Genomic DNA, 25,491 nt, shown 5'->3' with positions numbered 1-25,491 from the left:
TGGCCTAAAAAAATCTAATGCTTTCTTAGGAGAATCAAGGTGTGTCCATGCCTGGTTTGGGCTTGGCATTAATGTCATGCTGTGGTTGGGTCCAGCTTTGGGATGTGCCCAGAATGGTAACTTAAGACTCTGGACCTAAGTTGACCCAAGTCCAAAAGCCCATAAGTGTCTGGGACTCTGGAGCCACCTCCCAATTTTTCCTTACACAGATCTAACCCTCTGGATCCTTCCAAATGGAACCTGCCAGCTTTATAAGACAGCAGGGTGCTGGTGGCTGCTCCCCCACCTCTGGAGCTTGGGTAATGCGGGATGGAAAGGAGGCACCTCAACAAATGAAGCATTAATAATGCTGAACACCTGTGAGGTCAGACTTTGGTGACTTAAGCTTTTGGCTTCCTAGAAATCTGACTTTTAGACAAACTTGAAAGTCTGAGTAATCTTGCTCCCAGACTCCTATCAGTTAAGAAAGAAAGGACATGACCTATCTCTGGCCTCTCAAGAGGGACTACAGCCCACCCCTGGGTCACAGCCTCCACTCATGGGCCCTGATACTGACCCCCTCCGTTCTGGTAACATATGTAGGGAAAGCGCCAGACGTTGCCCAGGTCCACAGCATAGCCAATGACTGAGAGGAGGAAATCCACCTTTTTGCCCCAGGTCTCTCGCTCCCCTTGATGGACCTCAGCCACGAGGGTGGTGGTCGTGGCAGCCGGGACAGAGTGCCGCGTATCATCTGCACCAGGGCTCGGAACCGCTGAGTACCCATTGGATATTTGGCTGGATTCTGCTTTATCCCCTGGGGCTGGGACCCCCTTCTGTAGCACTCCATTTTCTTGGCAATCTTCTCCGTCCTTACAGGCTGATACCTCCCTCTGAGAGTTTAGCGGCGTGGTCTCCATCCTGCTGGTTAGTGAATGACACCGATGCCCATCTGAGGTCTTGGTGCTCAGATCTGAGGAGTGCCTCAGCTTTATACTGCCGCGATTGAGAGTTCTGTTGGAAAGGCACACGGAGAGAGGAGTCAGGCATTTTGCTCGTCTTTGGTATGAACTCCTCACACATCTTAAACTACATTAGTTAATGGGATTCCCAGTGCAGCTGTTAAATGGAAGATATCCTATTTGCTATATGAGAATCAATAAAAGACACTCAGTTCTTAACCTATACAAGAGGTCATATCACAATCAAGTTAATTTGAAAAGAAAACAACAAAATACACAAAAATAGACAGCAAGTCACCAAGGTTTTACACGGGCTCTATTTAAGCACTTCCTTCACTTTGAAGGACCAGAATCTCACTCTGTAGTTCCCCAGTAACTCAGAAGAACATAAAAAGAGGCTTACCCCAAAGCTTCACAGAGCCCTCTCTCTGCCCTGGATGTTATGCTGGGAAAACAGTAACAAAGCAGGAGTTTCTTCTGCCCATACGTAGGTAGGGATATGCCTCTCCATCATTTAAACTGAATACCCTGAATTATATTTTATATAAACTGAATATATAATTTTAAAAAGAAAAGAGTAAAGGAGAGAAGTAAAAAGGCCACCTTTTGTGAGGCACTCTTAGCTCCTTAGCTGTAGACTTGGGTACTCTTCCTTTCAACCAGGTCTGCGAAGCTTCCAGCTGCCTCTGGTTGTATCCAGTGCATCTGAACTTGGCCTCTCTGCGTTCCCATTACACTTCTGCAAGTCCGACTGGGCCTTAGATGGCACGGGTGCTCATCATTCATTCCTCTTGCCACCCCTCCCCCCCAGCAACTCCTGTAGCTCAGTCACTTGTTCTTCAGCTACAGTGGATGAGCAGAGTCACCGTGCATCCAGGAGAGCCAGGGAGAAGGTAACTGATCTGCAGGTTACCAGCGCTGGTGTGGCTTATGTCTCTATCCCCATGCTCCTCTGTGGGGGCGGGGAGGGGGCTGAGCCGGGGCTGCTGCACCTTCATCTCACTACTGTGGGTGGGCTGAGGTGCAGGGAAGTCACCGTGGCTCTTGTCTGGATCAACATCTGAGACGTCAAACATAGGGTAGAAATCTGAGCCCTTTTGGACTTTAAACTTATGGCCTGTTATTAAGCTATAAGAAGCCAACACCTTCCTGCTTACTTTGCTGCTTCTGGGCCTGAGCTTTTCAAACTCCTCAAATAGTTCAAATAGTTGACACATGTTTTTGCTTAGCTAGGATCACATTATATCTTCCTATGAAAAGATGGCCAGTGGTGGACTATTCATAACTGCAAAGATCTGAGGCTAACCCTCTAAAACCTACACTAGAGGACGGCTAGGAATTGGTTGCTGATAAAAATGGCAAATATATGACTCCCTCCTGTTTGAGGCTTTCAGTGTTTATAACTATATACGTGAAGACAAAGACACAGTGAGTGAAAAATGAGAGCACAAAGTAGCAGCTTCACACAAATAACTATGGATATAAATATTGGCAAGGATTAGAAAATGAACACCAGGGGATAAAAGTAATTAGAATTTCCTATTCATTGTATTCTTTTTTTTCTGTAAAGTAGAAAATGAAATTTTTAAAAGATTGATTATTGCCAAAAACATCTAAAGCAACCAGAGATAAATCAGCTCTTTATGGCTGTGTACGTTTATGTTACGTGTAAGGGGGGGAGATATCCTGGGCTCTCCCCTATCCAGCGATTGGGCCCCATGCCCCTCCCTACCCAGGTTCAAGGATGCAAACACCCCTCAGAAGAATATGAATTTTTCACAAGTGATCTCAATAAAACTTCACTCTGCTCACCTTGTATGCTCCTGTCCAGCCTCTCTCTGCTCTCGGCTTCCTTGGGACCGCAACTAGATTGGATAGTCTTTTAAAATAACCACACATCTTTTCATCGGCCAGAAGTAAACATTTCTCAGGCCAAGGGATTTTATTTTTGAGAGAAATGATGAGACATTAATATATTTAAATAAACAGCTAAATTAATCCTGAACTTGGCGGTCTCTGGTTATGTTGTCTGAGAAGGCCTCCGGACTTCCTTCTGGCCTTTATCTGTGATGTGCTTTCCACATTAAACAAGGAGGAACTTGAAGACCCTATCTTAGGACCAGGAGCTTTCCTGAGTGTGGCCAGAGGGCCCAGAACTTACAGAACCGCCCCTTCCCTTCCTCTTCCTCCTGCCCCTCTCCTGCCAAGCTTTCTATAGAAGCTTCTTCCCATGTTCAGTACCCTCGCTTTCCTCTCATTTAAATGGAAGCTCTAACTGTATGTATTGGGTGGGGAGACAAGCCCCTTTCTCAGGCCTGTCTCTCTACCCACGGGGTCTATGGAAGGAGGGGTAACAAGGTCCATCTCAGAAGCGGCAGCCACAGCAATGACTTGTTACCCCTCGTGCCTCAGGAGCCTAATGACTTGTTCTGTGTTTCATTTACTTTTTCCCTTGGGGCATCCTGCAGAAATGATGGAAAATGTATGTGGGTCAGTAGATTTGGGGGAGCAGGGTGTGCTCTCCAGGGGAGAGGCAGGGCTTTAGCCCCCAAAGCATCTGATCTTGATTTCCTGGCAACCATGACAGCAGCTCCTGAAAGAATATACTGTTCTCTATTTTTGTTCTGAGCCATTGCACAGATCTTATCTCCTGAAACATCTCCCAGTACTTTAAAATCTTTTTCATTAAAAAATTTGTTTATTGGCTTGGCACCCATAGCTCAGTGGTTAGGGTACTGGCCACATACACTGAGGCTGGCAGGGTTGAACCCGGCCCAGGCCTGCTAAACAACAATGACAACAACAACAAAAAGAACAGTCGGACATTGTGACAGGTACCTATAGTCCCAGCTACTTGGGAGGCTACAACAAGAGAATCACTTAAGCCAAAGTGTTTGAGGCTGCTGTGAGCTGTGACACCACGGTACTCTACCCAGGGCGACAGCTTGAAACTCTGTCTCAAAAAAAAAAAAAAAAAATTTGTTTATCAACAGGCTGAACTAGCCCAAGTTTAAAACCTAGACATCCGTCAGGCATCTCATGCCTTCAGGTTGCCTCTCCCCAGAAGCTGGTCTCTCTCCATCCAGCTCTGCTTTCTGGGGTTCTCCTGTTGCACACCAACCCTGATCACAGAACCCAGGATGCAAACAGAAAGGTACAACCCTGTGAAGCCACCAAACAGGCAGAAGACACACATGACCTTTTCTTCAACTCTCTACTCTGCCTCTCCCAGACAGAGAAAAACTCCTCCTAGTTACTAATTGGGGCAGCCAGGAGCAGATGGCGCTGCCGGGGCCCCTTTCTGCCTCGGGCTTCTGCCTGTGGAGCTCCCTTCCTGCTTTGCTGACTCTCCTGAGCACTGACCGGCTTCTTCTACTGAGGCCAGCAGACAACACGGTTGAGAACAATCTCAAGTCAGAGTATTTAAGGCTAGCTTCTAAGACTGCTCTCTGGAAAGCTTTCTTTTTCTTTTAATTTTTTAAAAGATATTTTCATCCTGCTGGGTAGAAAGATTACAAATGAGGTTAATATTACAACTGTGATCCCCTCCAGGCAGCCACTGAGTTTCTTTCTTCTTTTTAATTTTTTTTTTTTTTAATTTCAGCTTGCTTGTTCATTCTTCTTCGTTTGAAGTACTCTTTTTGTTGTTGTCGTTCATTTTCTTTCTTCTTTTTTTAGATGTTCTTCCTCTGGCGATGCTCTGTCCCCTTGCCTCCCCAGGAGCTGGGATTACAGACGCCCACCACAACGTCTGACTGTTTTTGATGTTAGTAGAGACCGGGTCTTACTCTGGCTCACTGCTGCTCATACTGGTCTCGAACCTCTGAGCTCAGACAATCCACCCGCCTCGGCCTCACACATGCTGGGACTACAGGCGTGAGCCACCATGCCCGGCCAGCCACTGAGTTTCTTCATGGGCAGAAAAAGCCCCAGAAGTTTCCTTTGCACCTTGAATGTGTGTTGTTGTCCCACTCGGAGCAGGTGACAGGTTGTACCACGTAACTCAGCAGTGCTATGGGATGACAACCCTCTGCCCACAAGGGATAGCACAGTGATGCAGCTGACCAGCTGATGGTCCTGGCTGACCTTCTGTTCACACTCTGGCATCTACTCCATTCTTCCCCCATCCCAGTAAAATAAATAAATAAATAAATAAATAAGGACTGTTTCTATTTAAACTTCTAATCAAATCTTCACTCCTCTTTCCACAAACTTTCTCTGTAGCCAGAGAGGCATTACAATGATTTGTCCCAAAACTACCCAGCCCTTTGGAAGTGCCCATGACTCTACTTGACTGTTGGACACCAGTCGGCACATTCTAGGCAAAAACACTACAGAAAGTTTGTACTTTGACTTCACGTGTCAAGATCAAAGTGAGTTCGTGTCTCAGGAAACTCCATTTCCATTTTCAAAAACAAAATCAGACCCACATGAATTATGGATAACACTGAGATAAGATTAATTACAGGTCATATAGCTGAGTAGCAACTTTCAATCTCTGTTCACAGACAGACTGAAGTTCCCAGGAGACCCGCCGTGGATGAGAGGATAACATGAAGCCCAGGCGCCTCCCAGTGCAATACATGTTCACTCTACACTAGAGGCTGGCCACGGTGGCTCCTGCCTATAACGCCAGCACTCGGGGAGGCCGAGGTGGATGGATTGCTTGAGCTCAGGAGTTGGAGACCAGCCTGAGAAAGAACAAGACTCCATGTCTACTAAAAATAGAAAAAACTAGCCAGGCACTGTGAGAACTGTAGTCCCAGCTACCTGGGAGGCTGAGGCAAAGGGATCGGTGAGCCCAAGAGTTTAAGGTTGTTGTGAGCTATGACCCCGCAGCACTCTACCGAGGGCAACAGAGTGAAACTCTGTCTCAAAAACAAAACAAACAAACAAATAAAAAAAAAAAAACATCCACTCTGGCCCTGTCAACAGAGAAACACTAATTCAGCAAAGATAAACTGTAATCCCAGCTGTTCGGGAGGCTGAGGCAGGAGAATCGCGGAAGCCCAAGAGCTAGAGGTTGCTGTGAGTCCTGTGACATCATGGCACTCTACTGAAGGCGGTAAAGTGAGACCCTGTCTCTACAAAAAAAAAAGATAAACTGTCTGCCTACTATGCACGAGGCTCCTTGAAGATAAGACAGGCGCAATACTGCCTTCATGGAGTTCGCAGGGCAAGGGCAAAAATCTGAAAAGGACCATGGACTGCTAGGAAATCCCACACACTGTGCTTAAGGAGACAGGCTGGCGCTGCCCCTCAGTGCTGCTGCACACCGGGGACTCCTGCTGGCCTGCTGGGGGATGTTTAGATGCTTCTCATTTACAGCGCCAACGCTGCCCTCAAAGGTTTTCAAAGACTTCCCTTTGCTGCCACTGCACAGCTTCTGTCACAGGACCTCAGACATTAGTTGATTCTTCCTCACCAACTCCACACTGTAAAGTGGATGTTTGAATATGTATCTGCTGAAGAGGTTGCTGTGTTCTCCAAAGTGTGTAGTGTTGAAGGTCTTAAGCCATAGGGATTCCTGGCTTGCCTTTCAAACAAAATAAAGAGATTTCATGATGTAAATGAAGGAGGCGGAGAAAATCTGCTTGTTTTTTGGACATGAAGGGTAGAAATGAGCTCTACTATCACAGCCATCACTTTGGCCAAAGGATTCCTTATAGGAGAGAGTCAGTTTAATTTTTCAGAAAGGAATTACATAGGTTAAAATCCTCAGGGCCATTTGGGCCAGTTACCATGAGAAAAGGAAAGAATGTCTCAGTTCAGAACTTTCCTGCGTAGAGGAGGATAGCCCCAAGCTTCTTCCTCCAGTATAAAGTCTGGAGGATCAGCCAATTGTGATAGGGTCAAGAGAACTTCAGGGTTCCTCCAAACTACAACAGATTATGTATTTTGATTTTCATAGAATAGAATGGATTTGACACATTCAGGTACGAACAGCCCTCCCTCCTGTGAATAGAAAAAGACAAGCCTAACAAACCTCCCTCCTGAGTCGTCATTGAACAGCTCCTGTGTCCACAGCCCACTGCTCTCCAGTTTGTTTCACAGATCTGCACTGGAATCCCAGATCCACCACTCCTGACCATGTGACTTTCAGTAGGTCCCTTACCCTCTCTCAGTCTCCATTTGTTCCTGTGTAAAAACAAACCATTAAAATTCCTACTTCCTAAAGGCCACTGGGGGGATTAAAGTATGATGACAAATGCATACCTCAGTTGTCTAAAAGCAATAAAAAAATGGCAGCGAACTGCTATTCCCTATCACCACTACACATACGTGGCCCATTCTGCTTTTCTACTTCAGACCCCACCCATTGGAAACATAGGTGATTTGTGGACCTCACTGGGTCATGCCCGTTCCTCTCAATCAGTGGCTTGGAGTCACCTGAGAAAGTTGTAAACGACAGACTCCTGGGCTGCTGTGCCCAATACTCTAACTGAACTGATCCATAAGGGTACCCAGGGATCTGAATTTTTTTTTTGAGACCAAGTCTCATTCTGTTGCCTCAGGCTAGAGCTGTGTATTGGGGATGAGGGGCAGAGGAGACGGGCTGCCACAACAAGAATTCTAACGGACTCTGGACGGGAAAAGAGTGGCATGTCTGCGATTAAAGAGCGCAGTTTGTGCTTTCAAACTTTGAAACAAGTACCAGCAGGCACACCCATCAACGGTCTGTGTTCCAAATGTTCATTTGTGAGTCGGTTGTTTGGAACTTGGAATATATTTCCTACCCACAAAAATAAAGGTCATAAACGAAAACATCTGACGTGAAAGTTGCAATGTTAAGTACTACAAAACAGGGCTGGAGGGAGGGCCGTTGACAGTGAGACAGATCGGAAGTTACTTCTGTTTTGTTTTGTTTTGAGAAGTTGCTTATTTTAACCTTCTTTCTGATTCTTGAGGAAAACTAAATTTAAGAAGAGAAGAACAAGGAAATAGAGACACTCTTGTATAGATTCCATGAAGGTGTCTTTTAGCTTAACTTGATTTCACAACTTACAACTTTTTTCAGAAAACTGCTTTCAATCTGTGGCTGTAGATTTAAACATGGGGAATGGGAAAGAGATTCAAGAACACTTAAAACAGCTGATGGGTTAAATTAAGCAGCGTTAGGAGTGTCACAGCTTCTAAACACTCCTTTATTGTTGTAATAAGTAGAAATCAAGATAAAACATATGGGAGCATTTCTAAACACAGCTTTTTTCTTTAACACAGGTATGTTCCTAAGACTAAGGAACTAAGTCTGTGAACACAGACATGATTAAACCCGCAAAGGGACCCCAGAGAAGAGAGGAAGAAATCCCAGCTCCAGGGAGAGGGTGCTGCAAAATAAGGACGGATTTACCTGCGGCAGCTGAGCAAAGTAGGAGAAAGAGCAGAGGAGAAAGGGATTTGAAGTGAAATTTAAAAATAAAATGTGAGTGGTAAAGAAGAGCGAGAAGAGGGGGAAGTGGGCCCATGTCCCCTGGAAGGGGCAGGGAAGCTGGCTGCTGGGGCAGGGGGCGCTTCAGGGTGGCAGGGCCGCGGAGACCACACAAGACATTTGGGAGTTGTTGCTTGAAGGTGCCTGTACTCTTAGGTCAAAACCTGAATTGTGCTTTACAGTGAGTCACTCAGTTGGGAACACTCATGAAGAATCAGGTCGTCATTACACAACATTGATCTAGTTCCCAAACATGCACCGAGATGGGGGCAAGAGATATTTTTTTGACCCCTAAGAGTTTACGGTTTCAAAAAGTTGGCTGGGCGCAGTGGCTCGTGCCTATAATCCAAGCACTTCTGGAGGTTGAGGTCGGAGGATCACTTGAGGCCAGGAGTAGAGAGCCCAGCTTGAGCAGCATAGTGAGACCCTGTCTCCACTAAATATTAGCTGGGCATGTGGCCTCCGGCTACATGGGAGGCTGAAGTGGAGGATCACAGGAGTCCAGGTTAACAGTGAGCTATGATGATGCCACTGTACTCTAACCCAGGCAACAGAGTGAAACCCTGTCTAAAAACAACAACAAGAAAAACAGTTCTAGCCTTCTGCCAGGGCTGGGAAACCTTGGTGACCAGAACAGTTTATCTATCTCCCTGCTCCCCTCCAGTCTCTTTCTCCTTGCTCTTCCCGCCAGCTCCTTTCCTCCCAAACAAAGGAATGAGCCAGATAATTTGATTAGCATTTTAAAGGCAACATGACCGCTACCAGCAGAGGGAGAGAAAATCCAACATGCAGGAAACTCAAGTTCAAGCCCTGGCTATGTCTTCGTAAGCCGTGGGCAAGCTTCAGTAAGCTCCCCTCCCTGATCCTAGGCCCCTTAGAGGAAAACATTCCCTTAGTTACAGAAAAAAAAATTCATTTTCTTTTATTCAGCAGTTCAATAATAAAGGAAACAGAATACCCAGAAAGACCATATGAAAACCCAAGAAAGAAACGCCCATGGCTTTGCCCCTTCCGGGCCCGCTGCCCACCCATCCTGCCGGGAGAAGCCCAAGCACACAACTGGCTCTCTCCCAGCTTGGCTAAGAAGTGCTCTCCCAAATCACTGTCTGGCCTTGCCACACCTCTCTTACCTCTGCCCTCCCAACCTCAAATAATGACCTGAAGAACCAGACTTCAGGACCCCAGGAGACCTTCTCCTTGCCATCTGTTACTTGTCAGTGCCTGGGGACCCTGGGACATTACCGCCACGTCTCCATGTTACCGGGATACATCTCTCCTTTTGTAGTCCAAAGGCTTCTGTAGTTAATGAAGGTCCACGCTGTCCTGGATTTTAAGGAGCCTATGGCTCAATACCCATTAACAGGTCGTTTGGCCTCGGTCGGGGGTGAGAGCTGGGAAGCTGCTTCCAGGTTCCGGGGCGCCAAAGGAAACAATAATAGACTGCCTCACACCATTTTTATCTCTACTCATTGTGTCACCTCATTACACACAGGGCTGGGAAAACACTTGCTCAGTTTGAAAGCTGTGTTGTTGACATTCAGTAAATGAGTATTCACCTTCCCAGGCACTGAGAGCTAACAAAGGTTGGGCTGTAGGGGATGCCTCCGGCAGAGATGTTACCCACAGACCAACATCTCCAAATGTGGCCCGAAGTCGCACATGAGCTCCCCTTCAAATAAGGGGGCTGTGTCATTGATGGCAGACGTCATACCTACCTTAGGAAAGCAATTCACCTCTCTGCTCTTGGAAGGTGATCTATTAAAGGCTAGCTTCATCTGTTCTCCACCTTAGCTCTCAATTCTAGAAAGATGACAGTTTCTTTCCTTAGAATGCCATTTTGCAAGCTTGGGTACGGTGGCTCAGGCCTGTAATCCTAGCACTCTGGGAGGCTGAGGCAGGTGGATGGCTGGAGCTCAGGAGTTGGAGACCAACCTGATCAAGAAGGAGACCCCATCTCTACTAAAAATAGAAAAAACTAGCCAGGTGTTGTGGTAGGCACTTGTAGCTACACAGGAGGCTGAGGAAAGAGGATTGCTTGAGCCCAAGAGTTTGAGGTTGCTGTGAGCTAGATGCCACAGCGCTCTAGCCAGGGCGACACAGTGAGACTCTATCTCCCCCCACACACACAAAAAAAGAATGCCCTTTTGCCTGTTTAAGCCCAGAAGCAGATAATAGATTCCCCACAAGAACAGGGTGAATCTACCTCACCTGCTCCTCATGTGAGACGTCTGATCCACACTCAAGCTTGTTCTATGGAACCACAAACCTCAGAGGAAGGCAGCTGGTTGGCAGTGCTCAGTGACTGGACAGGAAAATTGGCACAGCCCAAATCTGCCTGGAGATGGTTTCTCCTGCACCAAAGGCTGGGCATCTTGCAAAGGGCATCTGGGGAGTCAGGCTACTCGGACCCCTCTTGGTTTGATGTAGTTGAGGTGCAGCACTCAACATGTGTTGGAGTGGGTAAAGCCTCTGCCTTAGAGCAAAATCAGAGGGGTTCCCCAGAAGACCCTGATTTGATGGCAACATCTGGGTAAAGAGTCCTGGCCCTCAGGCATTTTTGCACCACCATTTCAACTCATGTTTTCTTAGAGACGTGAGGGCTACAATTGTACAGTAAGCTGGACATCGTGTTATGGGGGTCTCCCCTCACTTAGAGCAGAGGACCATGAGATCCAGAGCAGCTGATGTGGTATTGGGAATAATGGAAGTCGGAGTTGCCTTCTCAGCAAAGAAATGACTATATAAGTCTCCCTTTGGCTATGCAGACATCTTTGGAAAAAAGTCAAGTCATAGCTATATCCTGTTGATTCATTAAGCCAAATTAAAATTAAGCTTCTTCAGCCAGTCCTGCCTTGTATGTTCTCTCAAAGTATACACAGTACCATTCCAAAAGTCTGAAGGAGAAGGAGCTGCCACATGCTGGCTTAATTTCTGGAATTACCCCTGTTTCTCTTTGGTGAGGGACATCCAGGGTGTTAAGCCTGCCCTAAGACAGCCCTCGACCCCCTAAACCCTCCTCCAGCCAAGCGTCCCCATTCCTCAGTCGCCCATTTGTGAAACTCTTTGACTCGCCTCTCCAAGCTTCACCAAAATGCCCCGATAACTCCAAAAATCCCCAAGAAATTTCTGAAGACTCGCCAATTCCATTGAAATGTTGACGTTAATCACCCCCCTACACACACACACACACACACACCATCTCTCCTGGCATATATATTCTTTTTTTCTTTTTTGCAGTTTCTGGCCGGGGCCAGGTTTGAACCTACCACCTCTGGTATATGGGGCTGGCGCCCTACTCCATGAGCCACAGGTGCCACCCATCTCCTGGCATATATATTCTTAAACAAGGAGATGGAAAGAAACTGAGGGACTTTTGATTAATTGCGAAGAAGATGTTTCAACTTGCCCTTCTATGAAAGCAAAGACAACCCCATGCCAAAAATGGCTGCAGAGACATTTCCTCACCAGCCTCTCACGCATGCAAGCCACAGTCACTCCAACACCAGTGTGTGGTGAGAGCAATTGAACTTTTGGGTTTCAGAGGTTTCACACAAAAGCAAATAATGGAACAAAGAGTCAAAGCTGTATGCTCCCAGCACACCTAAAAACCCAAACACTAAAGCTGCCCAGAGTTCTCCTGTTTCATGAAATGCAAATCCCAGTGTTGCCCTTCTTACACATTTTTCCTGTGTAACTGAAGGCAAAACACATTAAATATTTGATCTCATCTTACTACGACAAGAGCTAGCAGGCTCATAAATAATCCATTGACCTGGTTCATTTTTCGGGACAAAATTGATCATAAAAATACATACACACAAGCCTTTGTCACGTCTGATTCCTAGAAATTCTACCCCTCTCAAATTCTTTAGAACCACACTTGAAAGGGAACAATTCAATATACCAAAGACCCAGTTCAAAAGGAAATCTGCTCGTGAGCTCCAGAGCTACATCTGCTCCAACTCCAGAGTTTTTTTCAAAACATTTGAATGTACATATTTTTTCAAGGCACTGACGGTTATACACTTACTTCAACCCTGTAGAACAGCCTTTGGAGTAGGAGTTTCATATAAATTCTGAATGGCCTGTGGCGTGTCTGAGCGTGCATCAGCTCCCACAGTGAAACAACCCAAGTGCACAGAGACGCGGCCCACTTAGGTGTCACTCAGATTTATCTGGCTATTCGGGCATTTAAGTCAATCAGAACTCTCCCTGCACAAATATCTTTGCATAAGGCCACCTGCAAGTGATGGCAGCAGAGTGAAGACCAAACATAATCGTGGGTTTATGCAACTTTTCCCCAAGCCCAGAACAACACTTGGCTTAAGACCCTCTTTACAAGGTCTTCCTCTGGTACTCAAGACGTCGCACAGCACCTGCAGGCGACAAAGAAGCTCCCCCTCCCGACCCCCCCTCGGACACTGCTCGCCTGCCCGCGGCGCTGGCTCTTACGGAGTGGAGGGAGCCGTAGGCGGAACCCGGAGCCCACCGCTAGCGCGGCACCGCGTCCCCGACGGCTCTCCCTCGGAAGTTCTGCAGGGAAGTGAGGGTTGGAGGCCGAGGAAAGAGGACCCACCTGCGGGGCGTGCGTGGGGAGGCTGGTCCGGCTCGGGAGGCGGGGCGGCCTCGCGCCCTCGAGGCACCCGGGCGGCCGCTGCCTGTGCACAGCCGGCGCCCGCGCGGCAGTATTTGTACCCGCCGCCCCTCACATGGTCTGATCTCTAGATAGCCGCCGCCACCGAGCTCTAGGAATTTTTGCGTCACTTTGGGGCGAATAAACTTTATGTTTCACCGCGGCCGCCGCTCGGCTCTCCTACGGGAGAGGGAGGGGGCGCGCGTCGGTGAGGGTTCGGGAGGGGCGCACGACCCCCGCAGGGGAGGGACGATCCTCACCACGCTGGCTCGCTGGGGGAGGAGCCCTCGGAGCAGCTAGGCGGCCGGGGCCTGGCAGCAGGCTGGGCAGGTCTGAGCAGCCCGAGGAATCCTCACTTTCCTGCTCTTTAACTTGGCGGGGGCGAGGGGTGCTGCGCCACTGACAGGCGCATTTCCTACCCTAACAATTGCCACCTCAAGTGCATTTAGGTTTCTGCTCAATGTCATTTCCCCCAATCCGGAATCCCGCTTTCTTTTTCTTCCGAGGACTTCACCGCACTTGGCACCCCAGGAGTTGATCCGGCTCCCGGGTGGGACCTGAGCTCAGCGGGAGGGCGCTGGGCCAATTCCCCGCCACCTGCGGAGCCTCGGGCCCGCGCACAATAAATACTCGCAGGATGGATGGATGGAGAATTCTTTCTCATTTTGCCAACTAGCCGAATGCAAAGCTGTATGAAAGAAAGCATGGGTGGTGATCTGCAAAAACAGATATAAATGCATGCAGTGTTCCTGGACCAGGGCTTGAGGGACTATTTTACTGGAATTATCGGAAGGGGTTCAACGGGAACCTGTTGTTTGGAACCATGTAGATATGTTATTTTCATAAGTTTTTTTAAATTAAAGTTTAATGTACACAGCTATGATTTAACAATAAAAAATTAAAGTTTAAAAATAAATTTAATATTATTATATTAACTTTTCACTAAAATTATTTTTTAAAGGCAGATGCAAGACTTGCCTTGCGCTGTCCCTGAGGCGGGGGTGTGAGGGCTCGGGCTAATCAACTCCCTCTGGTACAAGGAGGCGAGAAATGATACCGAAGCAGGGGACAGAAGGGAAACAGCAAGTTCGCAACTCGAGAGAGGCTGCAGCCCCTCGTACCTGGGAGACCTGAACTCCGAAAACGGAGTTGGCGCCCAGTCTGCCAAGTGGCTGGACGGAGTGGGAGCATCGGTCGCAGGCGTGGGCGGCGCCCCACGGGGGGCACCTGAGTGAGGCTCTGGTGCCACCTAGGCGTCAGAGAGCAGACTGCAAGGACAGCCGGGGGACTTCCGTGCCCGGTGTTCGACGCCCTTCAAAGCTGGTGCGCGCGGGGCAGCAGCGCCAGGGCGCATTCCTGGGCCCCTGGCGGCCAAATCTGCTCCTCCAGCGGCCCCGCGGTTCAGATCAACGCAGCCGTCTGCCGCCCTCAGCGTCCCACTGCTACTTCTTACTAATGAAAGAGTGTGTGCTGTGCAGAGGGGCTCCACCGAGGGCACAGTTTCCAGGAGGGGGCAGGGCAGGGTGAGGGGAGCCAGGGGACTGGGCAGGGCACCAACCGCTGAGGGAGGCTTGGAGTTACTCGGTTAAAGCTCTTGTCGCCACCCGGTCTGTTCCCCACGTTGTCTCAGTTGTCCAAGGTGACTTCTTAACACCCCCATTCCATAGTGTTGCAAACGTAACTGCTCCACTCCTGGGCTTCTTTCTAGGCTCTTTCTAGACTAATATCTTTCCTGCCCAGCACCCTCACCCCTCCTTGTCCCGCCTTCTTTGTGTGGGTGCTGGCCCTTTGGTGTGGGTGTCCTGTGGCCCTGAGTGAAATCCCAGCCCTGACCCTTTACTCCCTTGCCTGTGAAACAGGGCTGATAACAATGGTGGGTATGTGTCCACCCTGCCCATTGGCCTTTCTTCCTAAGGGAGAGCATTCCCCCACCTATCCCCTCTCTTTGGCTCAGCCCTCCCATCTTGCTCCCTAACTGAGGACACTATTAGACAAATATGTTAGAATTACAGACGGGACCCCTCCTTTATTTCTCGCTGCCTGCCTGCCTGTCAGCACAAAGTTGACCCAGAGACCCTCTCTCCAAACAAGGGCTTTCCGGTCCTCCTCCCTGGTGGCATGGCGGCACTGGGATGCCTTAGCCCCAGCTGCCCCTTCTGCACCCTACCTCTCTCTCCTCCTTAGAGCTAACTCATCTCTGCCTGGCTGCTGATTCTCATCGCCCTAACTGCACGGTCTTTCCCAGCATCCTGCCTCCCTCCCTTGACTAGATGCCTGGCCCTGGCATCCCTGTGGAGCTTCCCCCGTCTGCCCCCCTTGCCTCCAAGTCAGCACAGGTAGACAGATTTCCTTGTTCCCAGCCCCGCCTTGGTGTAGCTGCTCCAGGGCCTGAGCACGACCGCCTTCTGGGCACCGAGAGACCTGGGCTTCCGGCCAGGGCCCTGCTGAGCATGGCAGGCAGTAGGAGCCCTAAGCAGGAGACGCAAAGGATCTGATGGCTGTGACCAGCACAGGCTGGGAGGGTTGGGGTGGCTGGGGCCAAGGTTTCTTAGAGCACAAGTGCCTGTGAGGGAAGGTGGCGCCAGGGCACATAGATGCAAGGCAGAAACCAGAGGGGAGACTGCGAAGCTTGCTGCTGACTTGGTGTTATGAGGAGAGCAGCCGGGATGTCAAAGGTGTCAGGACTCTGGGTAGCTGGTAGGAGGTACACAGGCGATCATAGCACAGCAATGCTTTCTCTTTGTTCCACTGACTCTGGCTCAAGAACGTAGAGCTGTGGGCCTGCTGTGGGGCTGAATGCAGCATAACACAGTCTTTCCCTGTGAGAGGCAAGGAGCACATTTCAATGTCCACACCCCTGCTGGCTAAACACCACCAAGAAGCCCCACCTCCCGGGAGTCTCAAAGCTCTGGGTGATTCACTCCACTGTGGAGCCAGGACTTTCCCTCTAGAAGCCTTGAGCGCCATGTCTGTCCTGCCCCGGCTCCGTTTACACTGTGGAAGGAGCAGGCCCAGGCTCCTTGTGGGAAAAGGCTACAGTGCTCCCTGTCTCCTTGCTCCATCCTGTTCAGTCACCCCTGCACCCCCACTCTTCCTGGATGAGGCATGGTGTTGGTGACTCTGCATGCGTATTCCACCGTGACCAGAGTACAGCACCTCTCAGGCAGGATTTGTTGTCACTGTGAACCTGGGCTTGCCCCTACAGAGGGTCCCACAGGAGCCACCTGCAGCAGGCCCACCCTGGCCCAGAGAAGTAAGTAAAAGGAGTTCCAGGACTGCCCCTTTGGGAGTGTCAGTGAAAGTGCAAGGGCTACAGGGTGGGGGCTGAAGGTGTGGGGTGCGGGAGAGGGTCAGGAGGTTAGCCCAGGTTTATCCCTAAGGAGGGCAGAACACGTTGGGAAGTAGATGGATTTTGTCTTTGGTCACCTCTTTTTGGCCCCCTCTCCCCATTCCTGATGAGCCCACTGTCTTTGCTAACAAACCCTTCCCTAGCCCCACTGCCCCCAACCTGCTCCCTACCCCCACTCCACCACTTCATTTGAACTCCCATTATTTCAGTTTCTCAGTCAAGTATTATGGAAGTGGTCTTATCACACCTACCCACTCAAGAATAGCACCCCAGCACTCCCAGGAGCATCTCTTGAACAAACTGGACTGCTAATAACAATAGCTGAGACTTACATAGCGCTTCTGTGTGCCAGGCAGTCCTGCCTGGGAGCTTCATGTAACTCCCCAAATCCTCCCCACAGCCCCTGCTGCTTCTACTACCCCATCTAGATGCACAGTGATCACTACTTAAAACCGGGAACTATTTATCAGACTAGTGTTGATATACGTTTCTGCTGTTGCCTACACTTAACTCAATGTGCATTCAGACTTTATGGATAACTTTTTCTAAAAAAGGGGGAAAGGTGGAGTTGCCGATGTGCAAAAGCCCAGCTTGAGGGATGCTCACACGGGAGAAATCAGGGTGTGCAGACAGCCCATCTTTCACAGCATTGTGACCCGTCCACGTTCTAGCTGTAATATCTCTGAATCAAGATTCTGCTGACTACATGCCCTTAGCTAAGGCCATGCTCTGCAGGACAGCTGTGTTTATCCTCCTGGAGATGCTGAGCCCAGGAGAAGCACAGAGTATCAGGAAGATCTTTTGTAGTATGCTCCCTCTCTAATTGCCCGTGTTCGCCATTAGGCTCTGAGCTGCCCAAGGACAGGACTCCATCTCTCCCCATGTCTCAGCACCTAACAACTGTGTCTCAGCACACAGCAGGCCCCATTAATATGTGGACTGGCAATGAATGGCTGGGAAAATGCCTCAGTCTTATCAAACTTAGGCAGGAGGATTGCTTAAGGCCACAAAGACTGGCCTGAGCAACAAAGCAAGACCCCATCTCTACAAAAAAGAAAACAGTGCTGGGTGTGGTGGAAGGTGCTAGTAGTCCCAGCTACTCTAGTGGATGAGGCAGGAGTTTGAGCCCAGGAGTTTTATGTTGCAGCAAAGTACAATGATGCCACTGCCGCTGCACTCCAGCCTGAGCAGCAGAGCAAGACCCTGTCTCAAAAAAATACAGGGTCCAAGCACATAATTCACTGATGAAGTATTGAACGTGGCTAAAAAGAGTAAGATAGTTTTATATGGGCTGATTTGGGGAGGTTCTCAAGATTTATTGTTAAATGGAGTGAAAAATATCAAAGTATTACATCTGTGTCAAGAGTGAGGGAGGCTTAGCCGGGCGTTGTGGCGGGCGCCTGTAGTCCCAGCTGCTCGGGAGGCTGAGGCAAGAGAATCGCGTAAGCCCAAGAGTTGGAGGTTGCTGTGAGCTGTGTGACGCCCCGGCACTCTACCGAGGGTGGTACAATGAGACTCTGTCTCTACAAAAAAAAAAAAAAAAAAAGTGAGGGAGGCTGACATGTGTACTGAAATCCCTGTAAATATATAAAAGAGACTGGGATTAGCAGGTGGCTTGGTGGGGGAGGATGTCAGCAGAGGAAACCCTCTGTCTCACTGTGTATCCTTCTATACTACTTAAATATCTTCCATGTGCAAGTGATATATTTTTTTTTGGGGAGGGGGGCCAGGGCCGGGTTTGAACCTGCCACCTCTGGTATATGGGGCCAGCGCCCTGCTCCTTGAGCCACAGGTGCTGCCCTATATATTTATATATATGTATATATATATTCTTTTAGAGACAGAGTCTTCACTTTATTGCCCTTGGTAGAGTGCTGTAGCGTCATAGTTCACAGCAACCTCCAACTCCTGGGCTTAAGCGATTCTCTTGCCTCAGCCTCCCAAGTAGCTGAGACTACAGGTGCCCACCACGGCGCCCAGCTATTTTTTGTTGCAGATGTCATTGTTGTTTAGCCGGCTGGGTTCCACCCCACCAGCCTCGGTGTATGTGGCTGGCGCTGCAATCACTGCACCACAGGCACCGAGCCTATTATTATTATTATTATTATTTTTGAGACAGAGTCTCACTATGTCACCTGAAAGGGCGCGGACCACTGCACCCTTGTAAGGTGAATCAGTCTCATTTGTGCTCCTTGAGGCACAAGACTCTGAGAAGGAGCATTTCCAGTACTTGGGCTACAATCACACCTTAAAGGAAAGAATGTGCCTGAGAGCCCTTGCCAGGTTGTAGCTGGAGACAGATCATTTGCCTGGGGCAATGGACCGTTGCACTTAATCCCCTACTTCTATTTACACAATAACCTCCGTAGTCATATAGGGAAGTGGGCAAACAGAACAGACAACCCCGCCCTTCGTAGTTCATCTCCATTGTTGCTTATCTCCAAACAGGATATTCTTGGTTTAGAAAGCTGTGTCCGTACTTTGCTGTATTAATGCTGATAAGAAATCTTTACCTTTTGTCTTCCTTGTTCTCGGATTATTTTTATCTGATGAGTTCGGGTATATAAGAAAGTGAATAAAGATGGCTGATTGCTGCTGTGCCGGAGCGAGCCCCAGCCGTCCCTTTTAAATCATTCATTTTGTCTGCAGTGCTTGCCTCCGTGTCTCTGACCAAGCCAGTGGACAGCAACAGTCACCCTCGATAGAGTGCCGTGGCGTCACAGCTCATAGCAACCTCACACTCTTGGGCTTAAGCGATACTCTTGCCTCATCCACTCAGTCCCTAGTAACTAGGACTACAGTAGGTGCCCACCACAGCGCCCAGCTATTTTTTGTTGCAGTTGTCATTGTTTTTAGCTGGCCCGGGCTGGGTTCAAACGGCCAGCTTGGGTGTATGTGGCTGATGCCCTACCCACTGAGCTACCGGTGTCGCCCTGCAGGGGATTATTAAACACTCACCGTCTCTCTGGTTCTTCCTCTCCCCTATAAACTTCAAGAGAACCTGTGCCTCTGCATCTAGGGAGGTTTTCCTTTAGTTTCTTCTTGGTAAACTGATTACCCCCATCCTTGATGTCTGTGGTCACTGTGGTTACAAGTTAGTTTAAAAACAGTCAGCATTTTTCTTTCTCCAACTTTAAGCCCTTTCACACCTATCATGACATTTCTGGAAGACCTCACTCATATAAGCTTACCTTATTTTTCTTTCTTTTTTTTTTGTAGCGACAGAGTCTCACTGTACGGCCTTGGGTAGAGTGCCGTGGCGTCAGACGGCTCACAGCAACCTCTAACTCTTGGGCTTACGCGATTCTCTTGCCTCAGCCTCCCGAGCAGCTGGGACTACAGGCGCCCCCCACAACGCCCGGCTATTTTTTTGTTGCAGTTTGGCCGGGGCTGGGTTTGAACCTGCCACCCTCGGCATATGGGGCCGGCGCCCTACTCATTGAGCCACAGGCGCCGCCCAGCTTACCTTATTTTTCAACTTGTCCATGCATAAATATCTTATGTTCCCAATGAAGGGAAAACTTATTTGAGAGCAGGGAATTGCTTTAACCCCCAGTGGGCTCACTGCAATGCTGGACATGTGAGAGCAGCTCTGTGAGAACTGCTTTTTTATTAAAAGCCGGCATTGGAGGCGCCTGTAACTCAGTGGGCAGGGTGCCGGCCCTGTATACCAAGGGTGGCGGGTTCAAACCTGGCCCCAGCCAAACTGCAACAAAAAAATAGCTGGGCACTGTGGCAGGCACCTGTAGTCCCAGCTACTCGGGAGGCTGAGGCAAGAGAATCCCTAAGCCCAGGAGTTGGAGGTTGCTGTGAGCTGTGACGCCACAGCACTCCACCATGGGTGATAAAGCGAAACTCTGTCTCTAAAATATAAATAAATAAATAAATGCCTGCATTTATTAAACTTCTACTAGGCACATTGTAGGCATTAGCTTTTGCCCTTTTTCTACCATTTGGGTAATATGCAATATAAACCTTTTGGTTGTATTTTCCTATATGTGTTACAAAAAATAAATTAGAAGAATATGAGTAGCTAAAAACAAATTACAGTTTACCTCCTTTTCAAGCTGTGAGTTTTCCTATTTAATTCATTTTAAACGTCTTAATAAAGGTAATATGGAAACTGAGGCTCAGAGAGGTTTAATAACCTCTCCACACTTACACAGACTGGCAAAGTGGTGAGGGCCGCGTATCTGAGTCCAAAGGCCCTTCTTGTTTCATCGTGTTGGGCTGATTTGAAACAAGAAAGCGAAGCAGAACTTTGTGGTTTTCTCCCAATCTCTTGTACTCTTCTAATGCCTGGCACCTTCATAAATTTCGGTCTTTTATGTTAAGTGCTAAAATATGAAGATCTACAGGGATTTTATTGTTGTTCTACTTGTCCCTGCTGAGCAAGTTAGAGGGACACTTTAGATCTATGTATAAACTTTATTTTTTTATTTCCTTGTTTTGTTAATGTTGTTGAGACAGAGTCCTGAGCAGAGTGCAATGGCGTCATAGCTCACTGCAACCTCAGACTGGGGCTGTGGGCATCCTGCTGTCTCAGCGTCCTGAAGCTGCTGGGATTACAGGTGCTGGCCTTGTCTCCCAACTGGGTTTTCATTTTTTTACGAGTCCGGGTCTTAATCTCGCTCAGGCAAGTCTTGAATTCCTGAGCTCAAGCAATTCTCCTTCTTCAGCCCCCCACAGTGCTGGGATTACAGGGGCTCACTGTGACTCCTGGCTGGGTTTTTCATTATTTTATGAGTCAGGGGTTTCACTCTCGCTCAGGCAAGTCTCAAACTCCTGAGCTCAAGCAATTCTCCCTCCTTAGCTTCCCCCAGTGTTGGGATTACAGGAGTGAGCCACCTTGCCTGACGAGGTCTATGTATAAACTTTTAATTGATTATAGCTTTTAAATGATTATAGAATGTAGGGCCTGTACAGTCAGTCAGCCTACCAAGATGTATTATGAGCAAGACAAAGCCCCTGCCCTTGGGGAGCTGGCAGGAAGGACCGACTTTAAGGAAAACAGATAATAAACATATAAATAATTTCAGAAAGTGATTAAGTGCTAGGAAGAAAATAGATCCTGATAATTGTAGAGTGACAGGTGTGGAAGTGGTTAAGAGAGTGGACAGGAGGCTTCCTACCTAGGTAAGTTGTCCAGAGATGGCCTTGACACTGAAGCCCTGACATGGATAATAAGTGAGCCTGGTGTATTTGAGCAGATAGTGTGGGAAGGCGGTGGGGTGTCGGTAGTTGCCTAGAACAGAGCATACCTGAAGGGAAGGACGTGGAGTCTGGAGATATGGGCAGGGGCCGCAGCAAGGCTGTGGTTTCCTGTCACTGAATGTGTCCAAGTAGAACTTGAAGCTTTGACTTTTCCTGTTTTGGAGAAGTTGGGACTAGGTAACTCAGAAGTTTCATGCCAGGTGAGATGCAGGGACGCTATAGTTCTAAGTCAAGCACACTCTGATACTTTCCACCAAATGTCCACCCTGCCTCAGCTGCCTTAACCTTCTCCACAACAGCTAATTAAAAAAGAAAACAAAAAAACAAAAAACAAACAACTGTCATGGGCTCGCTTGAGACATGGCTCCAGAGCCCATTCAGCCCACTTCAAGTTGTGCTACTGGAGTTTCTCTGGAGTAAGCGAGAGGGAAAACAATGAGTATTCAAATGATACCCAAGAAAGAAGAATGTGGCCAGCTTCCCACTGCACTCAATCCTGTGCCCACATAGCCACATCTGGTATGAATCATATACTCCCTCCCTTTCTTCCTTTCCCTCTGCAGTAACATGTAAAGTACTTGGAGTTTGAAAAGGAAAAAAAAAAAAATCGGCCAGCTTTATTCCTAGTTTTCAATCTATTTGTATCACAGAAATGATACAAGGAAGGAAGAGTCAGTTTGATGAGAAGCAGCCATGGTTCTGAACATGTTGTCCTACATGTGAGAATGCCCATCTGGAAATATTTTTAAAAATCCCAGTTAACAAATGACTAACTCCAGCCATAGTCAGTAACCACGCTTACCCACACCGCCCTGGAGAGATGGGAATTAAAGTGCAAGTGCCCTGGCGCTGCCCACAGCAAATTAGAATTGCCCTTTCAAGACAAGCCAAAGCAAGCAGATAGGGCCACGACCACATCCTGAAGGCGCAGCTCATTATCAGGTCTTGGCGTCTTGGACATGTTAGGGTCACCGTGACTCAGACCACAACCTTCCAGAGCCCAGAGTCATCAGGTTCACCTCTGGTGACACTCCCAGTTATAGGGAAGACAATTCCATGTTCTCTCATGTCCTAGCTTACCAGTTATCCAATTATTAGCAAGCCCTTCCAACTCAGATCTCTGACTAAAACTTCAGCCCATTTCCCTGGATCTTCAGCAGAGAAGATATACCTACCGCTCTTAGTTTCTCTCCACTGGATATTGATCTTATTTGAAAAATGTCTTTTATTGTTTGGTTATGAATTTTTTTTTTTTGAGAGTCTCAAGCTGTCACCCTGGGTAGAGTGCCATGGTGTCATAGCTCACAGCAACCTCAGATTCCTGGGTTTAAGTGATTCTCTTGCCTCAGCCTCCCAAGTAGCTGGGACTACAGGCACCTGTTACAATGCCTGGCTATTTTTTTTGTTGTTGCAGTTGTCATTGTTGTTTAGCTGGCCTGGGCCGGGTTCGAACCCACCAACTTTGGTGTATGTGGCCTGTGCCCTACCCACTGAGCCATGGGTGCTGCCCTTTTCTTTTTTTTTTGAGACAAGGTCTTACTCTACCTCCTGGGTTAGAATGCATCATCATAGTTCACTGTAACCTTAAACTCCTGGGCTCAAGTTACTTTCCCGCTTCAGCCTCCTAAGTAGCTGGGACTATAGGCATGTGCCATCATGTCTGGCTAATTTTTTAAAAATAATTCTAGAGAGGCTGAGGCAAGAGTATCACGTAAGCCCAAGAGTTAGAGGTTGCTGTGAGCCGTGTGACACCACGGCACTCTACCCGAGGGCTGTACAGTGAGACTCTGTCTCTACAAAAAAAAAAAATAATAATAATAATAATAATTCTAGAGACAGTCTTGCTATGTTGTTCAGGCTGGTCTTGAACTCTTGGCCTCAAGGATCCTCCTACTTCCGCCTTTGAGTCATTGTGATTATAGGCATGAGCCACCACACCCAGCTTGTTATAGTTATTTGAAACAGATGGCAACTTTCAGCCTTTTCTATAGTCTAATGTAATTTTAATATTATATTATTCTTATTCTAAAGCAATTTTAATATTAAACATTCAGAATTATACAATATTCTATACTTTTAATTATATTAATATTTTAATGCTATAAAATTTCTTTTAAGTTCTGTTTTAGCAGCATCCCTTGTTTTAGTATGTATTACTTTTATTATTGCTCAGACTAAATTTCCTTTATAATTTCTTCTTGGACTTCTGAGTTAATTTCTAAACATATGATGAGACCAGGCATGGTGGCTCACACCAGTAATCCTAGCACTCTGGGAGGCCGAGGTGGGTGGATTGTTTGAGCTCACGAGTTCAAAACTAGCCTGAGCAAAGGCGAGACCCCATCTGTACTAAAAATAGAAAAACTGAGGTAATAGGATCACTTGAGCCCAAGAGTCGGAGGTTGCTGTGCCACGCTGTACCACGGCACTCTACCCAGGGTGACAGCTTGAGATTCTGTCTCAAAAAAACAAAAAGTAGTGGTCTTCCAGTTATCTTTTAATTTTCATTTCTAACTTAATTACACTATGGTTTGAATGTGGTCTACATAACAGCCCTTTGAAATTTGTGGAGGTTGACTTTACCATCCAGTATGCGGTCAATTTTTTTAAAAGTTCCATGTGTACTCAAAAAGAATGTGAAGTTATTAAGTACAGTGCTCTTTTTCTTTTTTTGAGACAAATCTCACTGTGTTGCAAGGATAGAGTGCCATGGGGTCAGCCTGTGAGCTAGGCTCACAGCAACCTCAAACTCCCGGATTCAAATGATCCTCCTGCCTCAGCCCCCTAAGTACCTGGCACTACAGGCATCTGCTACAATGTCGGGCTAATTTTTCTATTTTTAATAGAGACAGGGTCTCACTTTTGCTCAGGGTAGTCTCAAACTCCTGAGCTCAAGTGATTCTCCTGCCTCGGCCTCCCAGTGCTAGGATTACAGGTGTGAGCCATGGCGCCTGGCCAGTGCTCTTTTTTCTTAAATCCTATTTCCAGGGCCAGCGTTGCACAACTCCGGGGAGGCCGTTCACATAACAGTTTATGTGAATAACATACCTTGGAATCAGTCTCTGTCTGGTTAATCTGAGTGGGCCAAATTTTGTGGACTAATATAACTTCACTAGATTTATTCTGGTTAGTATCTGCCTGATACATAGTATCTTATCCATCCTTTTAAATATTCTAGTCTATGTCTATAATCAACATATGGCTGCATTTCTTTTAAACATCTAATCTGGCAGTCTATCTTTCTTCTGAGCACTTAATCCATTTATACATACTGAAATCACTGACGCAGTTAGATTTATTTCTACTATTTCATTCTGAATATTGTATTCGTCCTGCATGCTTTCTCTTCCTTGTCTTCTTGTGGGTTAATTATATTTTCATATTGTATTTATTATTGCTTGGAAACTATATCCTTTGCTTATTTTTTAGTAGATAATTGGGAAATTTTTAGCATACACTATTAACACACCAAAGTCTAAAGTTAATATTTATCTTCACCCTGAATCACACAAGAACCTTAGAATATCTTCAAATCACCTCCTTTCCTATTATCTGCCACTTTCATGGATTTCAATCTTACCTTTTTTTGAACCCTGGAAGACTTACCTACATTCACTTTTTTTTTTTTTTTTTAGCTAATCCACACTTATTAGTTCTTTGCTGTATCATCCTTGATACATTTTAAGCCTTCCATATTGAAACACTGCCCTTCTGGTAGGGCAAACTCGTTTTAGGAAACGTCTTCTATTTCACTCTTATTCTTGAAAGCCTTGTTATGTCAAGCAAAGTTTTGTCAAGCAAAGAATTCTAGGTTCACAATTGATTTCTTACAGCACTTTGAAGATCCATTTCACCGTCTTCTGGTGTATAGATGCTGATGAGGAGTTAGCTGACCAGCCAGTTGTCTTTACTTGGGAGATAATCT

At 47.4% G+C, this 25,491-nt stretch overlaps 1 protein-coding gene across 4 annotated transcripts in view; it reads right to left on the bottom strand.

Moving 5' to 3' along the window:
- SLC6A4 (solute carrier family 6 member 4) overlaps positions 1 to 13,102 on the bottom strand; it is a 40,402-nt gene extending 27,300 nt beyond the window's left edge. The window contains exons 1-3 of one of the 4 annotated variants that reach the window (XM_053570877.1): positions 2,754 to 2,797; positions 1,345 to 2,001; positions 557 to 993 (exon numbers count right to left, since the gene is read on the bottom strand). In XM_053570877.1, the coding sequence (XP_053426852.1) occupies positions 557 to 899 (343 nt within the window). In that variant the 5' untranslated portion in view covers positions 900 to 993; positions 1,345 to 2,001; positions 2,754 to 2,797. Of the gene's footprint in view, positions 1 to 556; positions 994 to 1,344; positions 2,104 to 2,753; positions 2,798 to 12,946 lie in introns of those variants that run through there. The other 3 variants (XM_053570880.1, XM_053570876.1, XM_053570878.1) reach the window with 3 other exon arrangements.
- Positions 13,103 to 25,491: the final 12,389 nt, after the last annotated feature.

This window comes from Nycticebus coucang, chromosome 18, assembly GCF_027406575.1.
Source record: "Nycticebus coucang isolate mNycCou1 chromosome 18, mNycCou1.pri, whole genome shotgun sequence".
In the NCBI taxonomy this organism is placed as follows: domain Eukaryota; kingdom Metazoa; phylum Chordata; class Mammalia; order Primates; family Lorisidae; genus Nycticebus; species Nycticebus coucang.
The sequence above is the reverse complement of the archived record's forward strand: the minus strand, read 5'-3'. Positions and strand labels throughout refer to the sequence as shown.